This window comes from Aptenodytes forsteri, unplaced genomic scaffold (assembly GCF_000699145.1).
Source record: "Aptenodytes forsteri isolate BGI_AS27 unplaced genomic scaffold, ASM69914v1 Scaffold323, whole genome shotgun sequence".
Classification (NCBI taxonomy): Eukaryota; Metazoa; Chordata; class Aves; order Sphenisciformes; family Spheniscidae; genus Aptenodytes; species Aptenodytes forsteri.
The window spans coordinates 355,479-367,616 of record NW_008795323.1 but is presented as its reverse complement, the minus strand read 5'-3'; the positions used below and the strand labels follow the sequence as shown (position 1 = coordinate 367,616).

The 12,138-nt window shown below is 45.1% G+C and overlaps 1 protein-coding gene across 1 annotated transcript; it reads right to left on the bottom strand.

Annotated features, from left to right (window-relative positions):
• Positions 1-43: 43 nt before the first annotated feature.
• LOC103899494 (T-box-containing protein TBX6L) lies at positions 44-11,691 on the bottom strand. Its single transcript, XM_009279976.1, has 9 exons — positions 11,536-11,691; positions 6,819-6,963; positions 5,727-5,829; positions 5,105-5,269; positions 4,617-4,763; positions 4,030-4,100; positions 2,745-2,836; positions 1,803-1,995; positions 44-1,175 (listed from the first exon to the last, which is right to left on the bottom strand). The coding sequence occupies exons 1-9, from the start codon at positions 11,549-11,551 to the stop codon at positions 749-751; spliced, it is 1,359 nt and encodes a 452-aa protein (XP_009278251.1). The 5' UTR covers positions 11,552-11,691; the 3' UTR covers positions 44-748.
• Positions 11,692-12,138: the final 447 nt, after the last annotated feature.

The following is a 12,138-nucleotide window of genomic DNA, read 5'->3' as shown; positions in this document are numbered from 1 at the left end:
CACCACCGGCAGAAAGAAGAGCGTTTCACTAACCTCGAATCTAGGGGTGACAGAAGAGGGATGGGCACGGGGGACACGCAGACACAACACACAGCCTTGCTGCCGCTTCTCCTGCACGGGACACACTCTTCCCTGCCTGCATGACCCACTGCTGCGCTCCAGACACACACGCGTTGCTGTGTATTTTACTCTCGTATGCTGCTGGAAGAAAGGCAAGACTCTAGCTTTAGTTTGACTATACTAATCCTGCTCAAGGGGGCACTGGGATTGCTTGTTTTGCTCATCTTTGCAACAATTGTCTACATCTTCTTGGCCACCTGGACGGCTTACTGAAACTCCTCAGCCCCTATCTCCTTGCACGCAAGTCCTGGGAGGAAGGGATTTTGGAAACTGCCAAATGCGAGATGCAAACAGCCCGGGACAGAGTTTGGCAGCTCTTTAAATACTGCTCTCACAGCTCCTGTGGTTTCCTACTCCCACTGGGAAAAAAAACCACTGCAGAATACATTGATTCAGCCAGACCCACACTGACACGGCCAGGGCAGCCACACGTTTAGCCATTGCTTGTGAAATACGGTGAGGGTTGTTGTGCAAGGAGACAAGGAAGTGAAGGTGTCCCACGCTACCGCTTGCAGCAATACCTCTTTGCCTACTGTAGGCAAGGCTTCAAAAGGTCCACACCCCAGAGCAAATTTGATCTCATTTACAATTTTCTTTTAGTTTTTTCATTGGGAAGGGTCTTCCCCATTCACCAGCAGGCATAGGGGAACAGAGGGTACTGGCTCCACTCTGCCATGGTCCCATGGGCATGTCCTGGAGCCCCCTGTGTATTGTACTCTGTGGAGAAGGCAGAGTAGCTCATTGCCCTGTACTGGCTGTGGGAAGGCACCATCCACTGGCTGAGGCCTTGCTCAGTGCCGTAGGGAGTGTACATGGGTGCTCGGGCCCCGGCTTTCCCGACAGAGTCTAGAGCCATGTTCACAACTCCTGTGTAGTCCTGGGGAGGAGGCAGAGGCGGGGGGAGTGGAGGCAGGTTGGTGAAGCCCTCTGGGAGCTGTTTGGAGTCGTGCTCGGGTACCGTGGCGAGATCCAAGGGGTGGCACCTTGCCCGGAAATCGTTCAAGGTTGCGGCATCACGGGTGGGAAGCTGCTGGCTGTCCCCGGCTTCGTGGAACCTGAGCCCCAAGGGCAGAGAGAAGAGCGAGTCAAACCTACTGCAGCGGAAAACCACTGAAAACCCACACAGATCCCCTGGGGAAAGGCAGCACAAGCTCTTAGCATGCCCTCTTCCCCTCGTCTACTGCTTCATCTTACTGTTAGTGTGGATTTTAGTCCAAGCTTCACTGTCACTCACACAGAAAAACTAAATGCCAGAGAAGGTAAGCCCAGACTACTCTAGTTCTGTCTCAGTTCTATTTGCAACGATAAGAAGAAGGGGGGGAAAAAAGAAAAAAAAAATCATTGGAGTTCTGCCACTCCTCCAGCATGCTTCCTTCAAAGGACAGGCAAGTTCTGCAGTACAGAGAGCTGGCTGGGAGAGCATTTCAGGACAGGGAAATAAAGAGCACTACTAAGACACGAGTACGTGCAGAATCCGTGGGTTTGAAGTAACACAGAAAGGCTTTGTTGTGGAGCTATCTCCATGCTAATCTAGCACCTATCACCCAGGTATGCTGTCCAACAGAAAGGCATCCTTCCTCACTCCCACTGGCTGTTTTTCTTAGGAAATACCCAGTAGAAGAGGAGGAATCCCATCAGTTAAAGGGTGGTTTTGGACACGAGCACCGGGAGGTGGGACTCACCGATATGTCTGGTAGGATGGCGTAGGCACTTGCTGCTCTCTGGCCAGACCCTCCCTCTGGTCAGCTGGCACGGGCGATGCTGCAGGAAAGGCATGGCTGCCATTCTGCTCCGAGACCCAGAAGGGGTATCCGCTGCTGACCACGATGGGGTTACTCTCTTCCTTCACATCTGCGTTCTCATCTTTCTCAAAATCTGACTCACAGCAGGGAAAAGAAAGAATGGAAAAAAATGAGAAGGGGGAAGAGAGAGCCAGAGCTCACAATGGTCTGTTGGCAGCTGCATTAATCGCAGGATGGTGGAAGGAAGCACGCTAATACCTCTTCTGCAGTCATACTGCCTTAAGGGACCAGCCCTTTGCAGCTTTTTTCTGCCCTTACACTGTGGTGTTTGGTCCTGCCCTGTCTCTCTCCTTAGTTGTGCTACTGCAAGCAGCACCACGAACTGGAGCAAGGAATGATCAAATTTAAAAACAACCTAACAGAAACAGTAAAGGTTTTTCTTTTTTTTAATGGTATCAGTTCCCCCATCTGCACCACAACCCAGCTGCACAAACAGCATCGCTGGCACAACTGCACCGACGAGAACCAAGAAGAAAGCAACGGGTGATACTGCAAGCTCATATCAGTATTGAAGAGAAAACATTATGAAAGCACAGCCTACGATCACACGCGGTCACAAAGCGTGGCTAGGCTGGGAGGCTGGTGAGAGAGTTGATGAGTCGTCAGTAATGACAACCGACTTGTGAGCAGGGTCCTGTGGATCACTGCCAGAAGGAGTCAGAGACTCAAAGCCATCAGAGACACAGCACCCTTTAGGGACTCTACCCAGCCCGCTCTCCCCAGGCAGGAGACACAGCAGAGCTATGTCGCTGTTTCTCTTCCTTCCTGTGGCCTGGGCACTGCTTGGAAATCATTCTCTGGGTTTGTTGTGATCAATATTACCACGTTCCTCAGCACTGGACTCCTTTTCCTCAGGCAGCTTCCTCTTCTGGCCCTTAGCTGGACTAGGCTTCTGGCATTTGGCTCGTCCTTCCCTGGGAAAGAAACAAGACACGGGGGTAGCTTGTATGTAACCTTTTTGCCTAGATAAATATGCAAGGGATGCTGGACAAGCCTGGAAGACAAAAGGATGGGATGAACCTCTCTGCATTCTGTGACTCACACCTCTCCTAGCAAAGCACCCTGATGGGCCCGCGGGGAATACTCTTGCCATAGTCGAATTACAGGGTTAGCCATGCCGCTGCCATCAGCGTGCGCTTCCAGCGAGAGCCCTTGCCCCACGGGATACTGGGGATAAATCGGTAAAGGGAGTGCCCGCTTCATGTTTGTACAAAAGGCACAATCAACATGGAAACTCAGCACCGGAGGTTGTAAGTGTAGTCTGATGTTGGATGATACTATAATCTATAAACTACATATAATACTATACACACAGGTAGGTGCATAGTAGGGTGGGTCTTTTGCTTGTAAGCAGCTTGCTTTCTAAATGGAAAATGAGTCTAAGCTTAGTCAGAAATGATCCTATTAGGAGGAGAAAGAAAATCCATGACATTTTCAAAGTTTAAGTAAAAAAGAGTCAGTTTTGGCCTTTTTCACCAGGAAATGAGATTTTTTTCAGGCATAAAATAACACAAAACAAAATCTCAGATGTTTTCATAACATTTTGTGCTTGGAAAAAAACATTTTTTCCTTCTCTATTGCCAATCTATGGTTGCATTGAAGCTCTTTTTTTTTTTTTTTTCATCCACTGGCTGCCCTCAGACCAGACCGAAGATCTCACTGGTATTGGCATCCATCTTCCCTCTTGCAGACAAAAATCTCCTGTTGGAAGAGACGCTTTTACACACACAGGGAAAGGAGATGAGGGAACCTCCAAATGTCAGAATCAAGCTGATCTCAAAGAGACACAATGATCTACTGTGGACCCCTGTTATCGCTGCTGTTCGCATGTCGGACTCCAGTCTAGCTCCAACTTGCAAGGGAATGCAGGCCTCAAATTTGTCACACCTCCCACATTTCTGTAGGAAATTCTGTATCTTCTCCCACTCCCCACTCCTCTTGGGAGGAGGCTGCACGGGGGGACATCATTCCGAGATACAGGCAAACGCAGCGTGCCCAATGCAGCAGGCTCTGCAGAGCTAGCTGGTACAGTTTTGCTCAATGGCCTTAGGTAAAATTCACAAGTGAACTCCAGTTATAAATAAATTAAGATGAAAAAACACTTTACCTTCGAGTGTTCTTCCCATGCTCGCGGAAACCTTTAGCAAATGGATTGTTGTCAATCTTGAGCTTTGTAATCTTAAAATAAAAGGAACAAGATTCAGTATCATGGTGACTGGTTGGGTTCTTTACTGTTTCAAGACCTTCACCTCAGTATTTATCACAACAGCTTGTCTGAGGGTTTTGGGCATGCTCTTGCCACAGTATCTGAGCTCTCCCAGCAGCTCCCATTATTGATTAGGAACAGACAGACAGAGAGAAGTGACTTTGCCAGGGTCAGCATGAATTTGGGTGGGATTCATCTGACTAGAGAAATATACAGGGTCAGTATCTATATCTGGACTTTTGCTCATACTTTTTACTGCATTTAGTGTTCTGTTAATCACCGACAGCACACTTAATACAATTAAGGTGCATGATTCATCTTGTCCCAGAGTAGATGTTTTCCATAGGAATCATAATGTGCCTGTTTCTTTCCATTGTCCATCACAGGCACCCAGGGTGACTAGCTTGGAAGGAGACACCTTCCTCTACAAGATTTCTGAAGACAGAGTATTTAGCAACGTGTCCAGGGGCAATACTTGCACACTGTACCTGCTCATTCTGGTAGGCAGTAACAGAAGTGAAGACAGTCTCAGGGAAGCTGAAGACTTGGAAGATGCTCCAGCGGACACTGAAGAGGTCATCTGCCTGCACAATGTGGAAGCGAGGCTTGTAACGGTGCATGGAGTGGAGGATGATCTGGCACAGAGACAGACAAAGGAGAAAGTTTCCACGTGCAACCACTGCCAACACACTGTGCAACGTTTCCTGTGGAGACTCCCAGGACATCCATTTCAAACCAGGGATGCCTGCCTGGGACTGGTGTCTCCACCATGCCTCTATAGTGACAGTACAGACTAAAGCCTTCCCTCACAGGCAGCTAAGAGGGCACAAGGGCTGGGCTGAGGAAGGGAGAGAGGGCACTGGATATGTTTTAGTTTCCACATGATCTAATTTCTCACAAATCTCACTTATTTCCCTTAAAATCCGTCTGCAATGAATTCCAGGAGAGCACAGCACAAAGGCCAGCTACAACCTACATGCCCATGTTGATCCAGAGTGTTGTTGGTGAGCTTCAGTTTTTGGAAGGAGACAGGTTCTTTCATCCAGTGGCTGCCAGGAGCTGGGGAATCTGGGTGGACGTAGGTGCGACAAGGGAGCTGGGGCTCTGCTTTTCCAGCAACTTCCCACTGATCTTTATTCCACTGTGAAGGGAAAGAGAGAAATCTAGAGCTTAAAAAAACCCCACCTACTTTCATTACAGGAAAGCCCCAGCAACTTTGCTTCACTGTCAATTTAGTGGACGCCTCTGAAGCACAGTCCTGAGAAGTAGCAGATTCTCTCTTATGAGCCATGATCATGTTACCAAAACAGCTCCAAGTTGAGGCCTATTTTTCCTCCCTTTCTCCCAACGGCTGTCAGAGAAGTCTGACATTAATCATGATTAAAATTGTACCGCTTACAATGAAAATTAGTTACCTTTCCAGCTGCTCCTCAAGCAAAAGTGACAAATAACTCCAGAGAGGCATAAAATCCACCAATTATTTCTGAACTTTGTCCAAAGACAATTTATTTATCAGCCTGGCCAGTGAAGCATAAAGATTAACCTATTTCAAACAAAGATGGAAGGAGAGCATAACTTCTATTATTTAAAGTACTTACCTTGTACCTGAAGTTGTCCATTGGCACAAAATCTACCAGCATGAGGTACTTGGCATATGGGATTAAGCCAGAGACTTTGATTTTGCATTGTGGAAACATTCGTCTGAAGGAGAAATTAAATATACAGTATAAGGCTTTCTCTATAAAGTGGATATTGTCTAATGATCAAGCAGCAGGTCATATTTACTCGCTATTGCGCAAAGTTCTGGTAGCAGTATTTCTATAGGCCAGCTACTGAACATTTTTCTATCTCACTGATGTACTGTTTAATCCTATGGGTTTAGGTGCAATAGGCAGGGCAGCAGTCACCGACGGCCTGACATTGTTACTGCTTTTGTTCTTCTGATTCCTGTAACACAACAGCGGGAAACTTAAAGTAAAATATTTGGAATTTGCACGTAGTTCCAAGCTTTCTGCAGCTACCACAGACCTGGAGGATAGATTAGAGCATTTTCTAGCGTGGGTAGAAAATGTGCTCTCATCTAAGGGCACATCTAGCTTTCCGTTCCAGTACTCCCTGCCACCACTTTCATCTTCTGACTCTGCAAAAAAGCTTTGACATCTACCTCCCTACCCAAAGGGATTACTTCAGCTCACAGCAGCTTTGACATAATACATTACAATTTCACAATTTCATATTCTTTCACTGCAAGCTCCACAATGCATGACTCATTTAAACTTTAGAGTAGTCTGCACACAAAGATCATTACTATTCTACGCCACATTCTTGTCTGCAAATGCAGACTCAAAACTAGGTATTTACTGCTCAACTGCTGCTGCCTGTGACTGAGGCAAAGGAAGCCCAGAGCACTTTCCAGAGCAACCTCGCAGCAACAGGAAGAACATCAGTGTTAAGTGCTGAGATAAGAGTACAGAAGTTTTCTCAGCGCATCAGCCCCACAGTGACCTTTTGCATTCACAGTTTGGATTTCTACGACATCCTGAAAGTGCATTTCTTCTGCCAGGGGCAGGGAGATGTGCATAATTGGCTAAAAAACTAGTTTAAGGGCCACCATTCAAAAAATGAGCACTCAGAGATTTTGTTAACAGCTTGGGGGGGTATGGTGTGGGCAGCTGTCCTGCTCCCCTCACCTGCCGGATTTGGTGATGATCATCTCGGTTCCTATCTGATGAAACTTCATCCAGAGACCCATGTCCTCGAGGGTGACCACAATGGAGCTCTGCGGGTAGGGCTCCAGGCTGGGGGAAGGAAGTGCCTCACATGGTGTTTTCACGTCTACCGGGAAATAGAGAAAACGGTAACTTCAGACAGGCAAGAGGGGAGCCGGCATGAAGCAGCCTCTCCCGCTCAGAGGCAGGGCCCCGAGATGGAGCACCCACGTTGGCTCTCCCAATAGCCTCCAGTGCCAGCTCCCTCCAGTACAGGCAGCTACCGAATTTCACATGCTATTGTAACAGACGGCATCTATACATCTGGCTGTTCACTCCTCCCGTTTGGCCACGGTACACCTCAGCCCCAAACCACTGCGCAGTGCACAGCACTGGTTCAGCTCAGGGAGCTGAATGCCGTGGTTTCACCCATCAAGGTCCCAGGTGCTGCTGAGAACTGGGGAGTCTGTGCCACAATAAACCTCTTAAAAGAAAATCCATTATTTTTCTTCAAAGGCTTTTTGTTACTTAGTAGGCTCAGAAGGCATAAAGGCTTTTCCAACAGGTTTGGTTTTAGTTGATAAGTTATTTTGTAAAGATTTGTGTGTTGTAAAAACTCAACTTGACTTCCTTTATTCCAAAACTCAGACTGGCAGGTAGCCACAATCCACTTTTAATCCTGCTCCGGTATGATCAGGGTTACATAAAACACTTTACCAAGAGAATAAAATGAAAGCTGAAAGGATTGGAAAGATTTTAAGTGTACCGGTGGGTAATGGGGGAAAACAACAGACAGGTGGTAGCAGAGATGAAAAATCTCTCCAGAGGACAAAGAAGGGACAGACAGGAGACCCAAATGTAAGTGAAGGCAAGAAAGGGAGGTGACAGAGCCAGGCCATGGAATATTCTGAAAAGAGGATGGCTGGTCTGAACTGGACTTGGAGATGGAGACCACCGAGGAGCCTGTGACAGTGGTGGAAGGTGCCTCTTCAGTAACACACCATGGCACATCGGAGGAGCTGCCTGCAATATGCCTGCACTTTCTGTTACAGGCAGAGGACTAACTACAGTCCTGTGGAAGAGGGGGGAACTACTGGAGAAACTGTCTTTGGTGTCGATGGTACCCACCTCCTTGGTAAAGCTGTTTGGATTAAAAACCTCCTATAGGAGCTCTTAACTATATTGTAACACACGCAAGATTGCTGCTGCCATACTGAAGCCCAGGCAAAAAAAACAAACAGTTTCATTTTAGGTCAAAACGTGACCTGGTATAGCACTGGTGGACTTACTTCATACCCAGTAAGGCTTTACAAACGCTGCCCTGCGGTCTGAACAAGGTATTGATAAGCCTGCTCGACTTGGGGGGCACTCACAGCGGCAGGGCTGTCCTCAGTTCAGTGCTGGCAGGCCACTTCTGCTGGGCGATGCATTATCAGCCATGCATGGCTATTTGTTTAAAAGGGAGATTTTTCTGCCTCTCAGCCTGATCAGATCTTATTCAGAGCATATCAGAAATAAGGGAATTTTCACCTTGTTACAGCTTTCCTGAGTAATGTCTTCAAAAGAATAAGCATGAAAAGTAAACAACTATTTCCAGAGAAATGAGCTTTTTTTCAGAAAGCAACATTTTTCCACAAAAACAACCCAATGCGAGTCTAAGGGGTTCTTCCCACAGTATTAGGAAGTAAAAAACATTTAAATGCAATTTTGTCAGTTTGTAAAAGTCTTTAGGCATTTTAAAAAATATCCTCTACCCTTTTTTCTGCTTTGATCCAACATTGATGAACTGGCTAAGAAGTGACACCTAGTTTGCTCACTAAGATTAGCCTGTTAACATCTTCTTACTAAAGCTTCCCCCATATCCTCTTGCAAAGACATGAAAGCTGCCATGAGACGATGCATTCGGTAGCTCAGTGCAGCACATGTATCAAAAGGAGTTACAATAAAATTGGGCTGATTTCCCACAGGAGTCATCCAGTCACAAATACATGCAAACAGATTTTGATTAGCTAGACAGATGCTCACTCCTTCCCCAAATGAATTTTACAATTAGCATTTTTGTAAGCAAATTCCAATGCCATTAAATGAGACTACAACAAGGCAGATCTCGGGAGTCCTTCCTGAGGGGAGACTTCCAATGAAATCAAGAGGAATTTAAGTGAAAGCAGTTCAATACCGAATTAAAAATCAAAGGCAGATGCTATAACCTGGTTTTCACCAAAAAGAGTCCACACTGCACCTGTGTGAGCGAGATGCTACAGGAGACAGGGAAAAAGAGCTGTGCATACAATAAACATTGCAGCAAAGATTTTAAAATGTAGTTAATGTCTTTCATGCCGCAGGTTTTTGTGTGCACAGTCTGAGGCTGAAAAACAGGACATTAACAGTTTGCACGGGGATCTGGACCCCAGCAATGGTGTGAGCTTGCTAATGGATCCACACAGCTGACTACACAGTCATGTGCAATTGGCTTCAGTGGGATTCTGCAGTGGTGGATCCATTTGTAGGATCCACTTTGGATTTTCTTCGCAGAGCCAAAGGCTAGCCTGCAAGGCACTTCAAATTCACTCCTAGTTTGTGCCTATGTAACTAATGCCAAGACTCACACACGCATTCCCCCCCACAAAGATACCTGCATGTTGGAACTACAGCACGAAGATGTTTGTGGCAGGGTGTCCAAGCACTGAACGGAACATGTTAGATCTGTACTTCTATTGTTTCTTCTTCTATGTAACTGATTTTTTATTTTAAGTATTATTTGAAAGAGATTTAAACATTTTCCAAGAATTTTAGTTCTAAGCTATTTTAAAAGTATTCATTAGTATTATCATTGTGGTGGTAACACCAAATGTGGCACATTTTAAAACATATTCCTTATGCCAAGATTAGGTTGAAAAGCAAGATAGCTGCTATGATAAAGGCACTGAAAATTAAGAAATCTTCAATCTATTTCATGCTTGATTTTAAAGTCCTTATACAAATAAGAGCAGTTTGCCCTTCAGTTTCTGTATCGAGAATAGGCTGTACATATCCTTTTCCTATCTTGGAGATGGAAAGGACAGAAAGATGAATGAGAGTCAATTCAGTAATGCTTAGGGGTGGGGGGGCGTGGGTTAAGATCTTTGGATAGAAGATGCTAGAGTACAATCCACTCACCTCAAGCAGTCCCTCAATTAATTGTCAATTACTAAGACAATGTTACGATGTCAGAAAATCCGTTGCAGACTTCCTACAAAGTATGGGATAGGGTTTGCAATACTGGGAAAACTCCAAGGTAAAAGGTATGCTTCTTACCTTCATTATAATCAGTTATTATTACATTTGTTGCTGTTAACTTCTCAGTGAAGAAGTCCAACACTAACAGCTATTCAGTGTCCACAGGGAAGAAATGCACATCAATATATAAAGCTATCAGAGAAATTAATCTTGCCAACAACAAAAAAAACCCCCATGTTCTCTGATCTTATAAATGTCAGTAGAAACACCCCGACCCTCTGGAGGGAACCCATTTCTCGGAACCAGAAAGCTTTTTGGCAATAACGAAAGTATGGTGTTTCTACAAATGCAATGGCTTCACCACTCAAACGCACCCCGTCATCGCCTGGAATATTTCTGCTCTATGGGGTCGTACACCAGAAACAATTCAATAAGAAAATGAGGCGACTTCTGCAATAGCTGGAATCTTTAACATGATAAAATACCGTAATACAGCCTGTGATTTTTTTGTTGTTGCTCTTTTGCTTTTAAAGTAAAAATTCTCTTGAAGTGGCAGAAATCAGTATGAATCAGATCAACACAGTATGGACTGCTTTATAAAAACCCATAAGAACGGTGAAGGTGGAAATTATCTGAGTCATTGCACATGTATTTTGCTTATGAATGAAACAACACATTGCAGAGGTAGAGAAAGGAAGCTGAGAATACCCAGCCACCTCTAACGCGTACGTGAACTGCATACCTGAACTAGGTAAATAGTTGTTTCCTTCCGATGCAGAGTAAAACCCAAGACTAAATTTGGGTTTCAGTTACTGACAAATGCAGTACCTCTGGACCGGCCCTTAGTTTTCCAATGCACATCTGTCACTGGGCCCAATCTGATCATGCAGAAGAGGTTAACAACATGCCATGAGACGGACTGATGAAGAAAAACATAAATAAAACCCGAAGGAAATCACAAAAATCCTGTGTTTGGGCATGAACCTGGTAGAGGTGGGGTATGCCTGCTTGGGGTTTATACTTTCAAAGGGCAGAGAAAAACCAAAGGAAAAAAACCAGATAATTTGTATCAGAACTATTATTAGCAATATAACAAATATTTCCAAACCTTCTGCGGCCTTCAACCTGAAGGAACTCAGGGTACTTTGCAGACAATATACAAATAACACCTCTAGCCTTCAATGCACAATCACATTGCACAAGATGATACGGATAAGGGAGTTTTGGGCACAATTGTGAGTAAACCTTTGCTACCTTACAAAAGATCTTCCAAGGCTCACAAAGAACACTCAAAACCACAATTTCTTATCTATTCCTACCAAAAAAAAAAATTTTAGAAATCCTCTCCAGCCACACACGCGCTACTATAAATGCTGGTAACCCTTCAGGAGCATTTGTTCTCTTTCTAAAATGATTGTACGCTTTTGGCATAAGTCTAGGATCTTTCCACACAATAAGGAAAAGGAGGGAGTCCTTTACCTACCTGGTAAAGCTTGCATTTTTCCATGTACTGTGGAGTCTAGGAGGTTGCACAGCCGAGAGAGCCACCAGAGTTCTTACAAGGGGAGCCAAAATAGTCCAGTTCAAAAGCAGGTCTGATTTCCTGAAGCAAGCAAAAGCCCTTCCTTCTGAGATCCAGTGTCAAGAGTGACCGGAATGAGGATGGGACTCCAAGCGCAGCTAGCCAAGGTGAGTTCCTGTTTTATGGAGGCTAATGAGCAGGGAGGAGCTTCTTGCCAGGGCTGTCCCCTTACAATCCTTTGATGTCCAAAGGGACAAAGAGAGGAAGGATCTGCAGCAATGGCTGGGGCTAAGGGAAGAAAATCAAAGAGAATTAACATGGCTTTGACATACAGGAAACCCTACAGGGGAAATGCACCTTGATTTACTGCTAACGCACTTTTAAACAAATAGAGACAAGACCAAAAACATCGGTTGAAGACTTACCTACAAAATAAAAAAATCCCTTAAACAGCAAGCAGGAAAAATTTCCTTCTTGCTATTCCACGGATTTGATATAATTTTCATCTCCAGAGCACAGAATCATTTTACTCTTGATTTCTGGTATCAGAATCAGGACTGTATC